We start from the raw sequence: 23559 nt of genomic DNA, 5'->3' as shown, positions 1-23559 counted from the left end.
TTTTGTTAATTTTCTTAACAAATGGAATAAGTGCTTAGAGAGCTTCTGTTAAAATAGTTATGAAAAAGTTACTCACATTACCATTTGTATAGTCATAGTTATGACTTTGAAAATTTAAACATCAGTAAGATGGGGGTGACAGTTTGTATGTGTCTACCCTATTGTTAAGTGTAATCTACCCCAACATCTCTGTTAGCTTGAGAAACATGGCTGATACACTCAAGTCAGAGGACAGAGCTGCCCTCAGTCTCCTGGAAGGCCAACCTCTTCCCAGCACTCACATCTATCTTATTTCCTCCTTTCTTTCCTCTTTTCTTTTCTTGCAGAATAACTAGCATTCCATTCGGTCTTTAGTTCCTTCCTCCCAAGTATCTAAGTCATCAGCCAACCTTCAAGTCATCAAGACTTAAAGAGCCAAGATTTAAGGGCTCAAAAAGTCTGGGTTACAGATGCATTGGAAGCTGTCACTCTAACCTCTGTGTGTGTGTGTGTGTGTGTGTGTGTGTGTGTGTGAGATTTTTACTACCAATTGTAATTTTTTAAGAGTCTCAGCTTTCCAGCATACAGATCTAATACCATGAGGAAATTCATCCTTTACCAACCAAAATTCAGTTTGTGTTATGAAAACAAATCTTCAGAGCATCTCAGGAAAAAGTGATCTCTGATAAAGAGCATTGAAGTTGACTGACAAAAAGTACCTTTATGATTTCTGAAAACCTACTGAAAGGTGCAAAAGAAACTGACAGGCTTCACTACAAACCGCCTCACCGTACTGAATACTGCTCAACAATCCTTTTTTCATTATTCCTAGTGATTAAGATTCTTTTCTTGCTTTCCACAACAACGGTCCCAAGTTTGTATATTTTCAAAACTTCTAACCAATTACTGTTAGCAGGCAACCTTGCCCTCATCGCCGAAAAAGCAGAGGTGTATTTTCCTTGACATTCCTCTACTATGTCAAAATGCATCTGCTTGCCTCCCTATCTCTTATCTCAGAAGCATGCCTATTCCTTTTGAAGAATAACTCTACTATGTTGGATCTTTTGTTTCCTGCATCTCATGTCTTCCTCTTTCTTTTTCGATCCCTGTTGTAGTTTCTGAGAAAGGGTACATAGGAGGTAAAAAAAAAAAATTGATACTTTACAAGGCTGAAAATGATTTCAAACTATTCTCCCACTGGACTGACAGTTTAGGCTGGTAAAGAATTCTAAATAAAAAATATTTTTTATTCAGATTTTAGAAGTTATTGTTCTACTGGTCATATGCTTTCTAGTATTGCAGCTGGGAAATATAATGCATTTTTTGTGTCTGCTAGCTTGGAGGATCTTTCCTATCTGAAATCTGAAATTTCATGATGATGTGCCTGCATATGGGTACTTTTTCAAACATTGTTCTAAGGCACATTAAAAGTGGGCCCTTTTAATCTGGAGGCTCATATTCCTTGATTTAGTTCCAATAAATGTTTTGTTTTGTTTTTCATAGATTTCCTCCCCTAATTTTCTCTAATTTCTCTTTCTAGAACTCCTATTTATATGTTGGACCTCCTAGATTGATCCTTTATTTGTCCATCTCATTGCCTTTTTCTTCTACCTTATGGGAAATTTTATACATTTTTCCTTCTAACTCTTCTATCAAACTCTACATATTGGCTTCATTATGCTCAGTCTCATAAATAACTTGTCATTTCCTGAAAATGTCAAGAAGGTTAACACTTTTGATAGGCCCAAATCAAAGGTCACCTTTTCAGTAAAGCCTGCTCCTAGGCAGAATGAATTACTCCCTCTCTTTGCACCCAACGCACAGCCCATAGCCCAGAACATCTGTTCACAAGTATTGTTCACCATGACACCCAATCTGTTGATTCTGCTAGAATGTGTACCCCTTGAAGGTGTATCCATCTTCAATATCTAGTAAATGACAGCTACCCAATAAATGGCTGTTGCATTACAGTAATTTCAAAAGAATATATAGTATAAATATTAGATTATGTGATCATTAGCTAACCAAAGAATGTAAACAGAAACCCAACCCTCTAGAAAAAATTATATAAGCTTAAAAATGCACCTGTGAATATTTTTAATCTTAAAAGGTTATTATTTTTTAACCAAACATTCCCAATCTTATCCAAAGGCACATTCTTCATAGTCACTCACACATATGCAAATTCAGAATTTAAAAAGCTAATTCACTTTTAAATCATCTGCTTACCCAACCAGGCACCTGAGGAGTTTCCTTAGATTACAGTATATATTTGTTGTTGCTGTTGTTTGGAATAACCAAAAATACAGCAAAAAAGGCAAAAAGAGATTTCTTTAGAATGCATCACCCATATAAAAATGTTAGTAACGGGTAGCCAACCCTCCAGTAATCTTTCCAGAAACATTAGGTGATTAAAGAGTAAGGAACAGAAAGACACTCCTGAACACTAACTACAGCATGGCTACTGAAGGCATTACAAGGCTCAATAAAGAATGTTCATTCGTATACAGGGATTTAAGCGCTGTAAGGGATTTTTGTTTACTTTAGTTTTGGTTTGATTTTCTTTTTTAAACCATGCCCTAATGCCAAATGTTACTTTTTTTCTCTCTCTCTTTCCTGTTGAACTGATGCTATGTTAAGATATAAGCACAAACATCTCATAAGTGTTTTAAATCCATCCAATTGTTCAAGAAGGCATACGTGCCGGGCCAATGAAGCCAAAACATTAGAGCTAGGAATTTTGATGAAGATAATAATTGCTTACAGACCAGCTTGTTTTAACTTGCTGAACAAAGAACACAATTTTATACCACATTTTCATCACAGGCTTCTTCTCTGCATAATCACTACTATAATGAACACTTTTAAAAGGGAGATTATCTACAGGTTAAAGAGTAAGGAAGTTATCAATTAGATTCCATCATCTTCAAAATTTCACTTACTCAAACTTTATATTAATTAAAAAATTTTTTTTTTGCTGGCCTAAGCACTGTTTTGAATCTTTACAAACCATTTGTTTAGTGTACACAGCATAAATCTGAAAACAAAGACACTCGGTAAATTTCTAGTGCTGCCCTGGATGGCTCTATAACCATGGGTATGTTAATAACTTCTTTGTATCTTCATTTATTTCTAGGACATCCCTAGCAATATAGTTTCATCTTTCTCATATATGAAAGCTGCATTCAGGCTCTGTGCCTATGTCAGGAGTTCCTCTCCCACTCCTTCTCCCACTAAGTTACTTTCATCACTTGTAGGCCCCTGCAATAATTCAATATTCAACCAAAATTTATTAAGGACCTACTCCATGACAGACAGTGCAGTGAGGGGGAGGATGAGCTCGGTCTCTGAGAGGACCGTGATACTAGTTCCCTGACTAACAGAGAGGATTGTCTCAGTCATTCTGCTTGTTTCACCCTGACTCTGGATCTCCTATTCTTTACTTCCCCTGGAATATATAGCTGGAAGTCCTAAAAATTAAGGTGGTGTAGATTCACAGGATTGGGCTGAGGCTGTCAGTCAGTACTCAGATTGTTGCTGGGCCAGGTAGTCTGGGAACCAACACGGTTTCAAGACAGATAAGAAGTCATGGAATGGACCAATGTCCCCAATTCACAAGACCAAGATAACTCTTTGTGCATGATAACAATGGTGACCCTATCTTTTCTAAATCATTTTGCCCTTACAATTCCAGCCTCCAAGACAGAACGCTCTAGACTCTAGACTATGTTGACTCTTGATTCCCTTATTGCAGGGAGCCATTCATCTCAGCACATAGGCCTTCAGCATCAGTTGTGGAAAAGCAGGGTCATGTCTTCCAACTATGTCTGAAACCTTGTAAATTACAGAGAAAAGGAGGGTGGGAAATGTGAGATCTATGCTGTCCAGAGTATTAATGGGACAAATTCTAATGGCAACCTTAAATTTGAGACCCTAAACTTTGGACATATGCTTATCATTCCCCACCTACCCATCTCACTGGTGTTTGTATGCCAATCTCCTGTACTTTTGTCTCTGATCTGTTGCTTGCCCTGATCCTTGCCATTCAGTAGTCATCTTGTTCCAATTCATGGCCTTCTTCTGACCTTGGATCATGGATACGCTCTGAATCTGAACCACTTACCTGGCTCCAGTTCCCCAGCCTAGGCCTGATCATAAACTATTCTCTTGCCACCTTCCCATGCCATTCATTTCAGGGTCATCACAGCTTCTTATCCTTCTTCATCTACTGCTGCCTACCCTGGTGCTGGCTAGAGTTTTAGAATCCTTTTTAGTTCATTCTGGTAGGACAAAGAAAGTAAGTAATAATATATTTAACAACAGTGTGCAGAGAGGACCTAAATTTGCCAACATTTAACTGTAGTAGGTACTGAAGTTACTGTATTTTTCCTGTATCTCAAATTTCTCATCTTTATATTAATACACTGGCTGTCACATTCCCTCAAAGATACATTTATACTTAATTAAAATAGCATGCATTCTGGGGTCACAATAAAGCTATAATATGCTCTTATATTCCTAACTATATAATGAATATTAAAAACATTTAGAAACAAATTGACTCCCTAAAAGGAATAAAAATTTTGAGTAATTTTTATTTTTTAAACATACTATTATCTTACTTCAGAAAATATTTCTGAAATGTTACATGAAAAGAAAAAGAAAAATATTATAAGTCAATTAAGCAGAGCATACTCTTCAGAAAAACTCAATAGTGGGTTCTGTTTCTTAATGCAGAAGGATTTTGCAAATGCTAACACTTATCCCATGATTAATAAGTTTTATATATTCAGATATAATTGCATTGAGTTTTCTGAAAAGGAGACTTAGATTAACAATCATATGGGAAAAGGAATATTCTAATTACATTTTATTGGGTTAATTCACTTTAAGGCTTTGACTTCTCTGCTAGTAAATTACTAAAACAGAGGCATTTTTTTTAGAATTTAAAGACACAGGAATTTTCATTGTGCTAACATAAAGAGGAGACCCAAAAGTGTTACATAAACTTTATAAAGTTTAAAAGAGTTAAAGGAGATTCCTCATCTCAATTCCTAGGAGATGCTGTATCTGGAAGGGTAAACAGAAGCAAATAGTTTTCTGAAATTGTGCCAAGGCTACATGTCAACTGCCTGGCAGGAAATGCTTTTGGAGGGCCTAGATAAACAGACCATCATCTTTTTTTGGAAAAATCTTCTCCTTTGGATTCTTACAAAGCAAATGTACTCAGTTTAAACTAGCATCATAAACACAGTAAGCAGAAAAGGATTATAAAATCATGGTACCTATAGGGTTTATGTCACTGAAGTGATCTGTCCTTCACTTTTAACACACAAGAACCTCAACTGTTCAGCGAGCATAGACTCAATACACGCATATTGAAATCTGTGGTAAATTAAACCTCATCTTTCCATTAATTTTCTTTTTTTTTTTCAACGTTTTTTATTTATTTTGGGGACAGAGAGAGACAGAGCATGAACGGGGGAGGGGCAGAGAGAGAGGGAGACACAGAATCGGAAACAGGCTCCAGGCTCCGAGCCATCAGCCCAGAGCCTGACGCGGGGCTCGAACTCACGGACCGCGAGATCGTGACCTGGCTGAAGTCGGACGCTTAACCGACTGCGCCACCCAGGCGCCCCAATTTTCATTGCAATTTTGGTGAAGCTTTATCTTATGAGAAAGTTTCATTTAGCAGTAGCTCTTAATATTTTAGCATTATACAATGATATTTTCTTACATTTATGTAGCAATGTGTCTTTCCAAGTATTTCACATCCATGATTTTAATTTTTGTTTTAACATCTCATTTTATAAGTGCTAGCACTGAGACTAAGCTAGGACTTATAAAATGAGATGTCAGCACAAAAATTAAGTCAAAGAATAAGATAGTCAGAGGACCACACCTAAAACCAATTAGTCTGAAACATTCTCTAGTCCATTTCCTTCTGTCCCTCTATCCATGTTATGCATCAGATAATGGACCCTCAAATCTGGCTATCACATTTATTAAATAATCCTTTGACCTCACTTGACTTTTACTTTCTTAAAATCCAAAAAGGAAGATGAGGATCTAGCTGTTGACTCAGAATGCCTAATATCAGCCAGAGAAATCTTCTGCCCTGTGTCAAGCCTAGCGAGCTTTTTGCACCTCCTCTCTCCACAAAGCTGCATGTTCTATTTGGCTACTATATTCTTCTCCTCCTTCCTCATAATGAAAGCATCCTCTGCCCCACTCACCTTATGCCCAATCTTGCCCAGTCCACAATAAAGAGAAAATTTCCCCGGCCCAAGGAACAGAGTAGTACAAAAGGTGACATACCTCTCTACCTGCCATGCCTCACCCTATAATCAAGTAACTTCAGATAATAATTTGAGCCATCTCAACTTTGGGATCCTCGTTCATTGTCCACAGCCACCAGGCATAACTTTCAATATCCCCCCAATCTGTCCCATCTCTCCCAAATAGGACATCTTTGCCTTAGTTACTATTGGGTCTCATAAGGAAAAAAAAAAAAAAATACAGAAACTTTTTCTGTAGACCATTTTATGTTGTCTACACAATGTTAAGAGGATGGTGTATAAGTGGAAAAAAGTCACAAGCTGAAGGATACGAATATTTGAGTGTGAACAGCATATTTTAAATAATATAATCACCATATTACTTATTAAATTTTTTAATGTATTTCTATTATTTCTTAAAATGGGATACACCTATAATCATAATTAGATAGACTTAGCACAGACCAGAATATATAACCATGGTTTACTCAAAAATGTTGTAATCCAACCCTGGAAATTTGGCTTCCTACTCGACTTATGAGAGCTTCCTGAAATGCAAATACATTCCAACCACAATATAGAACAAAGATTTAAATGAACACTGAACAAATAAAGAAATACTGATAGAGGGGCGCCTGGGTGGCTCAGTCAGTTGAGCGTCCGACTTCAGCTCGGGTCATGATCTCACAGTCTGTGAGTTCGAGCCCCGCGTCGGGCTCTGTGCTGACAGGTCAGAGCCCGGGGCCTGTTTCAGATTCTGTGTCTCCCTCTCTCTCTGACCCTCCCCCGTTCATGCTCTGTCTCTGTCTCAAAAATAAATAAACGTTAAAAAAAAAAAAGAAATACTGATAGAATAAATATAAATTTCATCCTAAAAGAATATGTAAAAGTAAACCTCAAGAGAGTCAACAATTGTGTTTTAAAAAGCTAGGAAGGATGTAAAATTGGAAGGGAATGTAAGATCTAAATATTAATTTTTAAAAAGCTGCTACATCAGTCAGGATATATGGTGTCAGTTTTTAGGACATTAAAACTCTACCTAGGGGTAATTCCAGAATGATGGATTAAGGAGATTGGTAAATCATCTGTCCAAAGCCACAAAAAAACTATACAAAATTGTCAAAAAAAGCATTTCAGCCTTTTTGTTTTTTGGGTTTTTGTTTTTTTTTTTTTTTGGAAATTGACCAGAGGTACACAACAAATTGAAAAGCACTTATTTTGGGGGCACCTGGATGGCTCAGTTGGTTAAGTATCTGACTCTTGACTTTAGCTCAGGTCATGATCTCACGGATCATTGAGATCTAGCCCTATGTGAGGCTCCATGCTGAGTGTGGAGCCTGCTTGGAATTCTCTCCCTTCCTCTCTCTCTCTGTACCCCTCCCCCCCATGGTGTGTCTGTCTGTCTCTCTCTCTCTCTTCTTTCTCCCCCAAAATAAATAAACAAACATTTGGAAAGCATTTATTTTTAAAATAAATAAATAATAAAACTACTGAACCTCTGTGAGAAAAGTGGGACTCTGGGACAACAGAGGCTGTTCCCACTCCCTTTCCCTGACCCCAGCGCCAACACAGTAGTTCTGTTAAGACAGGACAAGTCATGAAAATCAGTAGTTCTACCATTGGAGGGCACTGACTTGATTTGGTGCCTAGGGTATTGTCAGAAACAAGTGACCTTAGAAAACAAGTGGTAAACGATCAGGGAAAATCAACATCACAGCTGGCTGAGACTGTAGTATTGGTTGGGGTAAGCAACAGACCAGCAGAAATTTAACAGTGAGACCCAGGAGCATGCTAGCCATAGCGGACCTTGATAAACTCTCACACATCCTTGGTGGTCTGGAAGGTGTGCACGTGTCCCAAGTATTCAATGCCTGAATGTGAAAGAAAGTAAGTCATAGCAGACTTGATGTTTTGTTCCCCAACTTGTACACAGATCATTTGGCAAAAAGATTTTCTAGCTACCAAAAGCACAATCCATAAAAGAAAAAAAATTAAGAAATGGACTTCATCAAAATTTAAGATGTGTTTCAAAAAAATACCATTAAGAAAATCAAAAACATGACACAGACTGAGAAAATATCCTTATACATCATACATCTGATCAAGAATTCTTGTTCAGAGCAAGAACTCTTATAACTCAATAATAACTTTTTAAAAAGCCAATTAAAAATGGGCAAAAGGTTGGGGCGCCTTGGTGGCTCAGCTGGTTGAGTGGCCGACTTTGGCTCAGGCCATGATTTCACAATTTGTGAGCTCAAGACCCATATCGGGCTTACTGCTGTCAGCGTAGAACCCGCTTTGGATCCTCTGTCACCCTCTCTCTCCGCCCCTCCCCAACTTTCACTCTTTCAAAAATAAACATTTTAAAAAATGGGCAAAAGATGTGAATAGACATCGAATAGACATCTATTGAATAGACAATAGAATAGGAATGGCTAATAGCTACAAGAAAATGTGCTCAACATCAGGAGTCATTAAAGAAATGCAAATTAAAATCACAATGAGCTACTACTGCATGCCCAGTAGAATGACTCTAATCAAACGACAAACAATAGCAAGTACTGTGGAAGGTCTGGAAAAACTGGAACCTTCATACAACACTTGTGGAAATTTAAAATGAGACAGCCACTTTGGAACACAATTTGGCAGTTTCTTAAAATGTTAAACATAAATTTAACATAACCACTCATCAATTCCACTCCTAAGTGTCTCCTCAAGAGAAATTAAAATCTGTGCCTACACAAAGCCTCGTACCTAATCTTTCATAGCAGCATTATTCATAATAGTCCTCAAGTGAAAACAATTAAAATGGCTATCAACTAGTGACTGGATAAACAAAATGTAGGATATTCACATAATGGAGTATTATTCAGTCATACAAAGGAATGAAGTACTGATACCTGCCACAACATGGATGAGCCTCAAAAACATTTTGCTAAGTGAAGCCAAATAAAAAAGGTCACATACTGTATGATTCATTTATATGAGCTGCCTAGAAAAGGCAAATTTATAGAAACAGCAAGCAGAATAATGGTTGCCTGGTTCTAGAGATAGGACCTGACTAACTGCATATGGTGGGCACAGGGATCTTTTTCAGGTAATGGAAATGTTCCAAAATTGGATTGTGGTGATGTCTGCAAAAATTCTGTACATTTACTAAAATTTATTGAATTATACACTTAAAACAGGTGAATATAATGTAATGTAAGGTAAATCATACCTCAACTCAATAAGGTAGTTTTTTTTTAAACTGCACATGAATTCCAACTATTTATATCCACCAAAATTACTATTCCTTTAATCTCTGATGGTTTTAAAATGACAAAAATTTTCCCTAATCATTCCTGCTCTGCAATCAATTTTTTAACTTCCAATTTTTTAATTTTTAACAGGTTGTGAAAGCTAATTCTCAGAACTTTGATCCATTTTCTTTAATCTATATAATCAAGATGACAATTTTGATAATGACTTTCTTTCATTCTCCAAAAACCCAATGAGTTGATGTAATCAGGCAAAATGAATGATCTAATAACTCAGTCTATAATACTACTTTACAAAGCTGTAATGATTCTAAAGCTCCCTAAGTCTGTTGAAGAAATAAAAATACCACCTGTCAAATAAAATGATTTATACATTCTCTGGTATGTACAGTATAAATCATTGTCTAACTCTGGCATGATACCCACTTTTACATCATAGGTTTTTAACCCTTCTTTTGCCTTCTTCACACAGAGAAAAATAATTTACATTTTCTCTTCACTAAAGTTGGTTTTTCTGCTCCTCAAAAAGTCCCAAATACAGCACCAATCTCTTTCCACAGATTCCAGGAATAAAGATGTCCTCCAACTCACTATTCCCCAGAATACAAGGGGAACTTCTAGACAACTTCTATGTGTTCCCTGTAATGTATTTACCTCATGAAGAAAGAAATCATGAAAGACTTACATCAACAGTTCCTTTCTCCATTGATGATCAGATACATTCCTGATCATATTCCCTCCCTCTATTTTCTGTTATATTTCCAAGTCCCACCAGTGGCTTTAAGGAATACCTGGCTTGGGCTGTGTTTGATCCACATGGGGCCTGATGGTAGGTCATGTTCCATCATTATTTCCATCCAATCTTAAAAAAGAGAAAAAGGATCCTCTCAATCTGTGGTTTATGGTTCAAACCTTGAAAGCATTTTTTAAAAAGATATATATAAATACGTTTATAAATATAAAAATAAATGCAAAATTTTAATTTCATGTCAGTCTTTAGGCTTTAGTTTCATTCCAAGCATCTTCTTTCCATATATTTCTAACTATTAAATTCTGGGAAAATTAGTTACAACTGAATATTCCTTATATTCACTCAAGTATGTAGGTAGATTTTTTTTTTCCAAGAAGCCAACTCTTATCTGGCCTAACAGGGATCTATTTAAATAAAAAATTAAGTCAGTAAATCCAACAAATGCCTAATGAACACCTACTGCTTAACAAGCCCTGGATGTTTAGAAACAAATCAGGAATAATTTCCACCTTGAAAGAAAATGAAGCATAACTAATATAATTTAAATCAGATTGGGATAAGTACATCAATATTAAAAAAAAGAAAGCCATGGAAACAGAGGTTGCATCTGGGAATAGCAGATTTCAAAAAGTTGACTTGATAAAAAGTAATGCTTCAACTGGAATGGAATTGGGAATGGGAGGTAGTAACAGAATCCTGTGGAAGAAAGCCAAGTGATGTGAGGTATGGATATAGTATCAGGTAAGGAAGGACATATGGGGAGACAAGGCTGAAGTCTGATTAAGATAATACTAGCTAATATTTACTGAGTATTTACTATGTGTCAAGTACTATTCAAAGCATTTTATATGTATTAATTTATTTGATTCTCACAACAACTCTATAAGGAATATACTATTATTATTCCCATTTTAAAGATGACAAAACTGAGGTAGAAAACGGTTAAATATGTGCTCATGGTTACATAGACACAGTTAAAAGTTCGAACCACATTCATTATAAAAGCAGTTAACAGGGATTTTAAACATGTTATTAATTCTTGGGCCATCCTCAAGACTGCTCAAATGCCTTCTTCTCTAACGAGCCTTTCTTGATACCCCCAACTGAAAAGTATCCCTTTCTCCTCTAAGCCTCATAGCACTTTATCAATCTTATAACAACAGCTTATGAACAAAATCTTAATATTTGGCCTCTGGCATTACAGATTTTAGGTTCATCATTCTCTCGTTTTTATTCTGCTTTAACCTGATCCATTTCTATTTTCCACAAGTCCTAGAACAGTGCTTGGAGCGTTATAATGCTAGTTAAATCTGTGGAGCACTTACTGTTTGCAAGGCATTGGGCTAAGCATTTTAGAGGACTTATCTCACACACAAAAAAAACCCAGCAACCCAATTCCTACTTCACTGCATTCAAGAGCTGTTTTTAGCCCCTTCTGTCACAGATAAAAAATACTAGATGCACCTTAAACTCAGTAAACAAAATGAACATGGTCCCCACTCTCAAGAAGCTTACAGTCCAGGAGGTTGGTACTATTAGTATCCCTATGTATAGAGAAGAGGAAAAGCGAAGTTCAAAGAAGTAACTTGTTCGCCCAGAATCAACACAGCAAAAAAGTGGCAAAGTCTGAATTCAAACTCAGCTCTCCAGACTGGATATTCGGGACCATGTGCGCCTAACCACTAAGTTCTAAAGGAGGCAATAAAAACCATTTACTGAAGGAAAAGTTTTAGAATATTTTATACTACACTGAAAATATCCCAATGATAACGAAGACTTTTACTTAATTTCATTCTGTGAGAGGAAAGCAGGAAATGAGCCACAGTGCAGATGGAGGTTGCAGTGGTATCCTGGTGGCCCAGAACTGCTGATCAAGCCATCTGCTGAGGAGACTAGGTCAGCATTGATTTCCTCGTGTCCCTTAAAATGACCCCTAATGAGCAGTATCCCTTACAGTGGTTCTTCCTGAACGTCAAGGCTTTGCTGTGCTGGCTGTGCGCAGTGTGGTGTAGCCCAGTCGCTAATTAGCAGCGAGACCTTGGGCTATATACCTTCTATCAAATAACCCAGAGGTGAGGAATGGAGAGGAAGAAAACGATGCATAGCTTCTTACTTAAACGTTGCTGCAACTATTCTTGAAAGCTGGGTTCAACCCCCCAAGAGAAGAGGCTTCCAAAAATGTGTGAGTCCCTACTCTCCACCGGAGAAGTTAGAAAGCCGCCACGATGAGACTACGGAGCTGTACGTAGAACTCAGATGCCCCTCCGGCCCTGAACACCTGTCTTCTGGCGGAGGGCCCCGAGTCCCACTGCCCACAGCCGGCGTGCCACACTCTTCTCCAAGCGCCACCTTGGCGGCCTCACTGTGTGGCCTCACCTCATCTCAAAGTTTTTAGAGTAGCGGTATCCCAAACTATGGACCAGGCAGAAAAAGGCTCCTGGAGGCAGGTGTCTTATTCCCCACAGTTTCTTAGCCCAACAGGCGACCAACTAACTTTACTCCGAGTCCATCTCGTAAAGCGCTGGAGATGACCTCGGAGGACATGGCCCCCAGCCCAGGGGTCCCACCGCAGGCGCAGAATGGCCGGCCCCGGCCCCGGTTCGACTCAGACTTCCACGCCCCGCACGCCGCCAAGCCCCGCCCCTGCGCCCGGCAGTTAGGCCGGCAACCGGCGCTCCCGGGCCGCCGCCGGGACGCAAAAGGCGTGGTCGGCGCAGGCCCCAGGCCCAGCCCCCCCCTCGCCAATGGCCTGCTGCGCCGGCGCCGGGTTCTCCAGGTCCAGCCTTCCCTCTCCAACACAGGGCTGGGCGCATGCGCCTGGAAAGGCGAGTGGGTGAGGGCCCCCTACCGAGGGGAGGGGGGGAGACGGAAATGGAGGGAATCTGCTCGCACCAGCTGGCCCCCGGACGGGCACCGGCCCGAGGGCGCGTTGGGGGCGGAACTGGGGGCGGTGGTCGCCGGGGAGGTCGAGTCTGGGCTCCCGTCCGCAGCGGGAGTAGGGTCGCGGCGGCCCGCTGACCAGCCCGCGTTTGTGTGTATGTACCCGCGCAGGGAGACATGGAGAACTGTTTGGCGGCCGCGGCGCTGAACGGGGTGGACCGACGTGCCCTGCAGCGCACGGCTAGGCTGGGTCAAGAAGTGCTGGAGCGGGCCAAGAGGAGGGCGGTGGACTGGCATTCGCGGGAGCTCCCCCAAAGCAGCGTGGGGGTCACTTCCCGGGAACAGCCTGACCGAGAAAGACGGCCAGCAGCCGGCCCCCAGCGCCTTCTCCCGGGAGAGGTGAGGGCTCCTGTGCTGGGGGACCAGCCCATTCATTCGCTCCTGGTGGCCTGCTGGCAACCTGGGGACGCCCAGCAGAAGCACCTGAGGGGTCCTGTCCTTGGCGGAAGCTGTAAAGTAACGGGACAATGAACGGAAAGCCCCCTGAAAACTCTTGACATTTGACAGATTCTTGTTGGGTAGTTTAGGGTACCACTAGTGGTCGGCCCTGGTATGTTACTTTTTTTATATATATAAAAAAATCTTACATGTTACCACCTGATTTTACAGGAAAGCTAGCAAACCTTTCCTTGTCCTGGATAAATTCCTATTAGATTGGAATTCTTTCTCAGTAAGGTTCTTCTTACTGACTTAAATTTGCAGGGGCCTTTTGAAAAGCAAAAAAGATGCCATTCTCCAAATGACTTCATTCTCCAGTAGGGAATACCACATCTCACCTGTGATTTGCCATTTATTCAAATAGAGAGAAGAAAGACAACCAACCCTCAGTGCTTCCTTCAGAACAATGGCAGAATTCATGGACTATACTTCAAGTCAGTGTGGGGTAAGTTGGTGTAAGCCAAAGCCATGCCCTTGATCCACCTGCAGATGGATCACAAAGTGGATCTTTGCAGAATTTAGGGAGAATCTGGAGACTACCTGTTTGCCCTGCCCCGCCTTCAAGGGCAGGTTGTAAACAGGGATTTAAACCGGGTGATAAATCCAAATTAGAATTTATTCAACAAATATTGGGTGTCCAGTTCTGTAGGTATTATTGAGGATACAGACTATTGGGGGAGGAGGGGTGGGAAGCTTATTTGCTGACTTCCAAAACAATCAAGTCCAGATATTAGGGATTTTTTTTAACTTTGAACTGAACTAAAGTTAAAAAACATCAGTAAGGTCACTCTAAACTGGAACTGAGCCTTTCTGGTTTTCGAAATGTATTGAAACAAAAACAGAAACAAATTCCCTACACTAGAATTTAACCTCTGTTTCAAGTCCCTGGTAATTTGTTTTTAAGTATGTCCCTATGAGTCCATATCACTTGTCGGCCACAAAGATGGTTATGTGGAACCCTCATAACCTGATGAGTGCCCTCATCAGAGGTGGTGTGGCTTACTAGCAGGAGCAGCCTCCCAGGAATCACACCCATGTTCCGCCACTTTCTGGCTATGATGCCCTGGGCCTGCTAGTCTCTCTCAGCCTACCTTCCCTGTCATAAAATGAAGATCTCTAAAGTGCTTTCCAGCCTCTAGAGTCTGTTTCTTCGGTTTCCACTGAGAGATGAACACCAGAAAATTGTCATGAACTGTCAGCATGAGGGACTTAAGTGATATTTTTGGTACCATTCACTGAAATGAGTGTACAAAGGTTTTAAAGACTCTCTTCTCAAAACCATACACTAAGTCATCTTTAAGTACTTTGAAGGAAAGGTGAAGGCAGGCCAGCCTGCATCCAAGGAAATTACCTGCATGGAAGATACTCTGTTATCTAGAAGTTATGGCAGACTCTGTGGTCTCTTCCAGCCTTAACATGATGTGATTCTTAATGTGGTTATAAGGATGCTGGTCTACAAGGGAGAAGGAAGAGAATACCTTGTTTCAATTTCATCTATTGAGATTTTTAAAAATCTCTTCTCTCTCTACATCTTTTGTAAAAGCCCTCTGACTCCAAGAACAGGATTCCTATCAATGAGATATGGCCCAGAGAATATTTTTGTGTTATTCTGTTAGTTTTAGAAAAATCCATCACTTCAGCTTTTCTTTGAAGTGATCAACTTAAACATTTTGGTACATGGTTCGGTAAAAGGAATAACGTTGATCTTTGGTTTGAGGTTTAGCAAAATGGTGTTCTTCATTTTGATTTTCAGTCCATACTTCAGATTTTCACTCTGGATGGAGTCTCAGAATCCCGTGGCTTTCTTGAGATAGAATTAAGACGTGTTCTGAGCTTGCTTTTACAATTTTGAAGGAGCCCCTAAAATACATCATTAGACCTATGTCCTGAAGTGCTATCCCCAGCTTCTCATTCTTTTGGTCTCATGCCTTAAACACTTTTTGTACACTGTGTTCAAAACAAGCAGGCTTGTGATGTCCTCATCATTAGTCATAATCAAGGGCAAGTTTAAGGTTAACTTCGAGGGGGAGGAAGGAAGTAGACAAGAAAAAATGTAACTGCTTTCTGATCCTTTGGATTATTATCCTTAAATTACAGACCTCTTCCTCCCCTCCCCCTCATGGACAGAACGATTGCCTAGCTGTTGAGTTTTTGTTACATTTCCTGTTGTATTTCTAAGTCTCAAGGAGATGCACCTCTCTTCCCTTGTCCTTGTCTGGGACTTAGACAATAAAAATGGAACAGCTCATCAGAATTTGTGATGAGAGGAGGTGGAAGGGCATATGTACTTGACATTAGGGCAAAGACGTTGTGACAATTATTTAACCTGGCAGAGAGCATCGTCCTGCCCAACTGTAGGTGGCCAGAATTCTTGCCCTACAAAGACAGCAGATGGCAGCAAAGTGATGCCAAATGAAGTTTCCTTCTCTGCAGCTACTTTACATGGGCTCAGAGTTGTTCCTTAACTTCAGAGGCCTGTCAAGAGACTGGATAATTTACCTTTGCTCTGATGCCTCCCTCCTTAACCACATTTTCCCCAAGTAGCAGGGAGGCTTTTGGGTTTTTTGTTTTTTTTTTTAATTTGATCAGACTATTTGGTTACCCAATATCTTTCACATTACTTCTATAGAAATATTATTCATCTGTACTGGAGGATGGAGGGGCAGCCCACGTCTCTCGTTATCACAGAAGGAAGTCGGAATTGCATTTGTGCTGTGACAGGAGGAATGGTCAGGTATGTATCCTCAGCTGTCCGTGCCATGCTCTTAGTACGCACATACACACACCCACACACCCACCACCACCCCCGAAGTGATACCCTGTAATTAGGAGTTCCTGCTGGATTTGTATTTGGGGGATTACTTTGTGTCTCAGCATTACAGTGTTCAATGGAAATGTATCAACCCCCAGCCTTGGAGACCTCGCAGCAATGAACACGAAATAGGATTTTGTCCAAAAGATAAGATTGATGCCACTGCAGCATCTTCAGTTGAGCCTGAAATCCTGAGTCCCAGGATCCTTGGACAGGCTTAAAGAGGAGAGCTTCAAATGTCCTCACCTACATCTACAGATGCGAAAGAGGTTTTTAATAATCACATACTTCACCCTAAGTTAGTGATAATTATCATGTCTTTGGTAATTTTAAAAAAGGAAGTGTAAGGGGGGGGGGGTCTCTTGTAACAATTCTTTTCCTAAAATATTAGAACATAAACTACTAGTATTAGGAACAATTATAGGCCTGTTACTACAGTCTTACCTGTCTTTTACCACATGTTCTGGGGAAGCCAAAGATTCTACTTGTTGAACTGATGCCATAGGAGTCCATTGTTGTTTTTGAAGAGAGTAGGGTTTTGTTTTGTTTTGCTCTTTTTAAACTCTCCTAGTTGTACTTGAAGACAGCAAACTTAAGTTCAGAGTCTAATCCACAGATTGGATTCCTGACTTCTCTGGCCTATGGGTTTAGGGAAAGGACAGGAGAATGGCCACAGGGATGTGAGTGAGGGCTGGATGCACGCTGGAAGCCCCTCCCGTTTCCCTGGCATGTGTGGAGCACCAACACGGCCCAAATCTTGGGTTCCCTTTTCTTGCCTGATCCTAAGGGGGTTACGTGTGAGCAAGGGTCAGTCCTGCCCCTCCCATCCCTTCCTATAAAATGTAAGTTAGTGCTTCTAAGGGAGATCGACTTTATCAGTTCTGCCTTTCCCCTCTAGTACCCCCACTCCTGGGAGAAGCATAGAAGAGAATTTTATTTTCTGAGAGCCTGCTAAGTGTCAGTCACTCTTGCACTTAAAATCTCCAATCTAGTATCCCCATGTTGTAGACTAAGAAACGGACTTAGAGAAATTAATCCACCCCTTTTTGTAAAGCAGGAGATAGGATTCAAATTCAGGTCTGTCTCCAAAGCCCATATAAGTATAAAAAAGAATCATGGTAGGGGTGCCTGGGTGGCTCAGTCAGGTAAACGTGCAACTTTGGCTCAGGTCATGATTTCGCAGTTCGTGGGTTCGACCCTCGCGTCAGGCTCTGTGCTCAGAGTCTGGAGCCTGCTTCAGATTCTGTATGTCTCTCTCTCCGCCCCTTACCTGCTTGCACTCTGTCACTAAAATAAATGTTTTAAATAAATAAATTAATTAATTAAATAACATGGTAAACATCTACAAATACCTCACAGAGTTCACTAAAAGCCTTAATAACTTAGGTGACAACTTGGAAGAAACTGACAGAACAATTATTAGACCCTAATAAAGTAAGAGAAAGTTTTTTGCTATAATCCAGAAGTCTGGGCACTAATCAGTGTTTCAACTTATCTCTTTAGAGAAAAGACACCTCTCTTGGTCTTGGAGTCATCTCTCACGCATCAGAGTGTGCTCTAGAGGCCTCTCAGCAGCCTGTGAGTACAGATCTTCTGTGTTCTGGGCTTCACCACCAGTGCATTCCATGAACCAGCTGACCTGGTTAGAGTGTTCTTTGTACCAGATCCATAGTATTTGAAGTTGGGAGGTTTCACCCTTGAGGAAAGAGAGCGTACAGCATTTTGATTCAATGTAAAATTATGTTTTCTTGGTATCCTTCCTTCACTTGAAGCTTAAGGGATACTCTTTGTGCTTGGGCTCATACTTGCGGTTGGAAAGAATGTGAAGTATTCACATCTCCATTCCTACGGCCCAGCTGGGCTGGCACTGGGTCCTGCTGGAATCCCACCATCTGTTCAAGCAGCAGGGGGGTGCTGACCCTCCTGCTTACAAAGTGAAAACCATTGCTGAAATTCTGAAACATATACATTTGGTTAGATCGAGTTCCAAAACATTTGAAGGGATTTGTTCTCATTTTCCACAAATGTTTCCCTGCAAAAACGCAGTGATGAGTTTTTCATTTTTAGAATAAAGCACTCATTAGTTCATGAACCCAGGGAATTTTCTGGAAGTTGGAAGGGCTGGAATTCTGAGAAAAGGAACTCCAGCATGTTGCTGGAATAGTTTGCTTAATCTTTATTTGTCTATAGTGTACTACTAGCCAGGATTCGGAATATGCTAGAGTTAGTGGCAATGAAGAATATCTGCTTCTAGCACAGATAAGTTGTAAGGTTTAGATGCCTCCCATGCTTGCTGAATTTTGGTAATGCTAATCTGCCCGATATTCATGGTGTTGCAATCACAGATGCCAGTCTTACCCCTGTGTTTCCTTTTATGCAGACAAATGAAGTATCCTTGGCTTTCTATGATTCCAATATAGCCGAATTTTCTGAAACCGACTTTTGTGTACTTAGTTGATGTCCAATGCATAGTTGTGGTAGAGTCCTATGCATTCGTGTCACTTAAATGATAATAAGGCCAATTTTGCAGTAACTGAGTGTGAAAGAACAGAGGTTAAAGCAGCTTTGGAAAAAGTTCACTTTATTTTTAATTTTTTTTAACTTTTATTTATTTGGAGAGAGACAGAGACAGCATGAGCAAGGGAGGGGCAGGGGAGGGTGAAAGAAAGAATCCCAAGCAGACTCCGCACTGTCAGTGCAGAGCCCGACGCAAGGTTCAAACCCACACAACTGTGAGATCATGACCTGAGCCAAAACTGGGAGTAGAAAGCTCAACCGAATGAACCACCCAGGCGTCCGAGGAAAAGTTCACTTTAAATCTCTGCAAAGTAGAGGGCGGGAAGGCAGTTTCATAAAAGTATAAATATTACCGTTTATTCCTCCTTGTGGAATTTGCTGGCCGGTGGTTTGGTTTGGGCCGCGGGTATGGTGGTATAAAGGGCAGCTGTTCCCTGTGGCTACCCCCCCGGCCCCCCGCCCCGCCCCGCCCCGCACTGAGGAAGCATGCAGGGACGTCCCAGCTGTGGGATGTGAGCTTTGGCTCTTTACTGCAGGCTCTTCTCTTCTCCTGTGTGTGGTGTTGCCGTCTGCCATCGGAACTGAGACCCCTCCTCTGGCCACACATCTACTCACTTCCCAGCCATGTGTTGAATCTGTCCTTGGAAGACGGTCTGTGTTCGGCACAGCTCTAAACACAACTCTTTCCGTTCACTCCAGTTTCCCATGCTTTGTACTGTGGGAGAACCAATCCTCCGGGGGAGGCTTTGGCCAGCCAGCCGCCTTGCTGCATGACAGAATGGGATCTACTCTAGTGTGCTCCACTTTCAGAGAAGAGAATAGTTCATCTTCCTCCTGAGTTAGCAAAGCACAGTTAAAAAGGGTCTCGTTATTCCATGGTGCCTTGTCATTACTGCTAATCCATGCTAACAAGTGCCACTGTCTGTTTTTGATCCCCAACACGATGATTGGAGTGTCCCATTTATGACCCTTCATGTTCCTGTAACATTCTAGCGCTTACAAAGTGTTTTCACGTACATGTTGTGAGGTAGGTATTATCACAGTTTTAGAAATAAGGGAACAGGCACAAGGAGAGGCGGAGACTTACCTAAATGACATTCCTGTTGTCTTCCCAGGCTGACTTGAAAGCAGGACCTCCATGTCCCACATCAGTGCTTTGTTCCACTGTACTTCTGGCACACAGGGGTCACCTTGCTGGAGGTGCCCTGATGGCACTGTGATAGAAAATCTCTAAACCGCTAATATATGCTTTTTCTTGCAGGCTGAGAACATCTCTAAGGACCTCTACATAGAAGTATATCCAGGGACCTATTCCGTCACTGTGGGTGCAAATGATTTAACCAAGACTCACGTGGTAGCAGTGGACTCAGGACAAAGTGTGGACTTGGTCTTCGCCGTATGATGTTGACCATCACGGCCATCGCATCACCTTTTCTTAAGTAGCAAGAAGAATAAAGTCACCATATGATTCTCTTAATATTTACACATTACTCCTGCTTTTAGTGCTGACTGTAGAGGGTCAGTCTTCCTGGGAACTGGAGTTTGTCTCTTTCAGTGCCTATTTTAACTTAAAATTCTGGAAGTGCCCGCCCCCCCCCCCCTTTGGCTGAAAATAATAATGTAATGATGCTATCTGAATGGTTTTTAACTGCTTACTTTCCAGGTAAAGGCTAATTATAATAAAGGGAGATGATTTGGAAATGAAGAGAATTCCTTTTTATTGGTATTAAGAGGTGAAACAGTGTCGCTCACGCACAGCTGGAGGCTTATGAAACGAGGGCAGAGAGGCTGTGGACACATTTGCCCAAAGCAGGCCAATCACCCCCTGCAGCTTCTGTGGAGGAGGCATCCTCGAGTAATCTCCTCAGGCCCCTGTCAGGGAGCCCTGGCCGTGGCCACCAGACTCCTGTGCCCCTTGCAGCAGGTGCCTTCCTGCCGCTCATCTGCCGGGAAGTCTTAACAGGTGAAGATGCTGCTGCTTACTCGACTGTCACCTGAGGCCTGCACTCTGCCTCCGTCCATTGAAGAAGGACTTGTCAACCACTTTGTAATGCCTCCTCAAGTATTTACCACCACTACTCTTTTAGCTTCCTATTAAAAAAAATCCTGAGAGTCTTATGCTGACTATAATTATAAGGCTCAAAAGTCACAGATTTTATTTATTTATGTGCACTGGGGAGGGGCAGAGAGGGAGAGAGAGAATCCCAAGCAGGCTCCATGCTATCAGCACAGAGCCTGACACAGGGCACTACCTAAGGCTCAATCCCACAAACCGTGAGATCATGATCTGAGCTGAAGTCAGGAGTTGGACACATAACTGACTGAGCCACCCAGGCGCCCCAAAAGTCACTGGTTTTCAAAAGTCCTTGATGTGCCCTAAACTTCTTTAAGGTACCGTGTCAACAGTATTCCATCTGTCTGTTTGGTTGCCTGGTAATTCATCTCATTCAGAATGTAACAAGTCTTTCCTCAGGATGAATGCCAGTATTTTATATGATGAAAACTAAGTTTTATGTAGAGCTATATTAGCATTCCTAGGGAGGAACAGACTCCCATGGACAGAGGCCTGATAAAGCAGACCCATGCCCATCACCCTAGGGTAAAGTGTCATTTCAGTGGGATCCTGGCCTCCCCAAGGGATCCTGGCCTCCCCAAGCCTTGTGAGTTCTGTAAGCCTTCTGAAACTGAATGCAAAATCGTGGGTCTGTGCGGTTTCCTGGGAAGAGAGCATGGGATTTTTCGTTCTCAAAAGGAGCATGAAGAACCACGCAAGGAGTCCTTGAGAAGCCCCTTCCCGACCATCCTGCTTTACCTGGCTCCTCAGGGCGTTCGTTCTGAGGGCCATTCCTTTCCCTCCCGTGTGTCACTGTACCCTGGCTCCATTTTCTGTGTTCAGCTTCCTCTGGCTCTGCGGCCGCTTCATGCCGCTTGCTTCCAGGACCAGCTCCTTGGTTCTCCCCACCACTACAGTTCGTACCCTCTGTTGTTTGCCGCCCCTCTCTTTCCAGATGATGCCACGTCTTGTTCCTAAACCCCAAATTTAATTACTTATGTTGTGTGTGCCACCATGGGATGAGTCTTGATGACTGAAATAGAACCACATCACAGATCCCAGAATCTCTGAACCATCTGTACGTGTCTGGCACTGCTGTTTGTAAAGAGAAATAAAGTCTGGTAGTCATTTCTGGCCATTATGCTTTTTGGGTAGGTTGTATCTGATAGCCACATTTGGAACTGGGTGGAGAAGGTATCAGTCATGATTTTCAAGCCAGCCAGTATGGGAAGCAAAGGTAGCCAACTGCCACCTGTCAAAGGAGCTTGTAAATCACACTGATCACAAAGAAAAGGTGGCAAGCTGCTGGGAAAACAAGTTTTGAAAGGTTGAACAAGGCACAACAAAACATTGGGAGATGTGACTCCAAGGGGAATAGGACAGTAATCTAAAAAGGAAGGAATACTTTACAGGAATCCATCCCTGTCCTGGCTTTGAAAACCACAGACTGAATCCTGTTTAGGTTGTAAGCATGGGAGAAGAGCAACCTAACTGGGCAGCCAGCAACCTGACCTCTCCAGAATTATTATGTGAGGATCAAACGGTAACTCAAAAATAACCAAGTGTGGAGGGCAGAGGGACCCACACGAGGGGATTCTTACAAGGCAGAGCCTAAGACTGACTGTCAAACATCGGTAGTTGATCGGTGCCATCAAGCACAATTAGGAGAAGCAAAGTAGCAGATTTCCTTAAAAGCATACAAAATCCAGAGGGGAGAAAAGGAAAGTTCTGGCATTTGCCATTGTTCCCAACCCTGGTGCACATATGGTTTTTTGCACCTTTTTTTCACTAGTTAGTTATGGCACACAATGCCCCACCTGTGACAAGGGTCAGGGATGGCCCCTTTCTCCACACCCCAACTCGAGTATATTCCCCATAGCTTTGGGCACAGGGTTGTGAGCTGGGAGAGGGCAGGTCCTGTGATCCTCATGTTTGAGCTCTAAGAATTAACCTTTGCCTGGAGCGTAACAAGTGATCTAATACCTAAGGGCAAACCAGGCTGAGTACCTGCAGGCACCATATTTATCTTCTTTATAGTCAATTAGAAATTGCTTTGGGAGGAAACAAAACACTTCAGAGTGGAGCTGTTTAAATGTGGTGAGGGGCAGAGAGACTGAATGTGGGTGGCTGGGCACTAGAGGGAGAGAAGAGCTTTAGGGGAAGTTTGTTTGTACTTAGCCAGGTCTGGAACCAGTCTAGGTGGAATGTTGTGCTGAGCAGAGCTATAGCAGTGGGAAGGCAGACTGGTGCCTGGGCCATGTCTGACCTCCGTGTCCCCTCTGGTTACCCCTCTGGCGTTCCTCCCTGAAACTGAACCCCGTGCCGCTCAGTTGCTCCCTACAGACTCCTCTCTGTCGGATAGGTACAGCTTTTCTCTCTCCAGTCTGCTGAAGCAGGAGGCAGTGGAAGCTATGGAGAATTTAGCATGAAAACTCTAGGTTTGGGCACCATTTTCTTTATAATATCACTTGTAGAGAGGGTATATCTGGTAGAAACAGGTGTTTCCAAGTAGCTTCTGCCAGTACCTCTCA

General features: G+C 41.7%; 2 protein-coding genes across 8 annotated transcripts in view; one reads left to right on the top strand and one right to left on the bottom strand.

Moving 5' to 3' along the window:
• DENND2B (DENN domain containing 2B) overlaps nucleotides 1–12853 on the bottom strand; it is a 178549-nt gene extending 165696 nt beyond the window's left edge. For 3 of the 5 annotated variants that reach the window (XM_019456225.2, XM_019456230.2, XM_019456227.2), the window contains exons 1-2: nucleotides 12382–12852; nucleotides 10309–10379 (exon numbers count right to left, since the gene is read on the bottom strand). The gene's annotated coding sequence lies outside the window, so the exon portion shown is untranslated. Of the gene's footprint in view, nucleotides 1–10308; nucleotides 10380–12381 lie in introns of all 5 variants that reach the window. The other 2 variants (XM_019456236.2, XM_019456237.2) reach the window with 2 other exon arrangements.
• A 142-nt stretch (nucleotides 12854–12995) lies between these two features.
• Nucleotides 12996–20676, top strand: AKIP1 (A-kinase interacting protein 1). 3 transcript variants are annotated; one of them, XM_019456238.2, is made up of 6 exons: nucleotides 12996–13101; nucleotides 13320–13547; nucleotides 14011–14091; nucleotides 16276–16380; nucleotides 17962–18036; nucleotides 20237–20676. In XM_019456238.2, the coding sequence occupies exons 2-6, from the start codon at nucleotides 13326–13328 to the stop codon at nucleotides 20375–20377; spliced, it is 624 nt and encodes a 207-aa protein (XP_019311783.1). In that variant the 5' UTR covers nucleotides 12996–13101; nucleotides 13320–13325; the 3' UTR covers nucleotides 20378–20676. The 3 variants fall into 3 exon arrangements, with proteins under 3 accessions (XP_019311783.1, XP_053755979.1, XP_019311787.1); XM_019456242.2 differs by having other exon boundaries at nucleotides 13078–13097; XM_053900004.1 differs by lacking the exon at nucleotides 17962–18036 and having other exon boundaries at nucleotides 13029–13097.
• Nucleotides 20677–23559: the final 2883 nt, after the last annotated feature.

The sequence above is a fragment of the Panthera pardus genome, unplaced genomic scaffold (genome assembly GCF_024362965.1).
Source record: "Panthera pardus isolate Hobbes unplaced genomic scaffold, ASM2436296v1 HiC_scaffold_12, whole genome shotgun sequence".
NCBI lineage: Eukaryota > Metazoa > Chordata > Mammalia > Carnivora > Felidae > Panthera > Panthera pardus.
The sequence above is the reverse complement of the archived record's forward strand: the minus strand, read 5'-3'. Positions and strand labels throughout refer to the sequence as shown.

Excerpts from the sequence above, each read along its gene's own strand:
- AKIP1 (XM_019456242.2), top strand. Across the intron at positions 16,381-17,961 it reads GTGACAGGAGGAATGGTCAG|AGAAAAGACACCTCTCTTGG; the intron begins GTATGTATCCTC and ends TTATCTCTTTAG. Across the intron at positions 18,037-20,236 it reads TAGAGGCCTCTCAGCAGCCT|GCTGAGAACATCTCTAAGGA; the intron begins GTGAGTACAGAT and ends TTTTTCTTGCAG.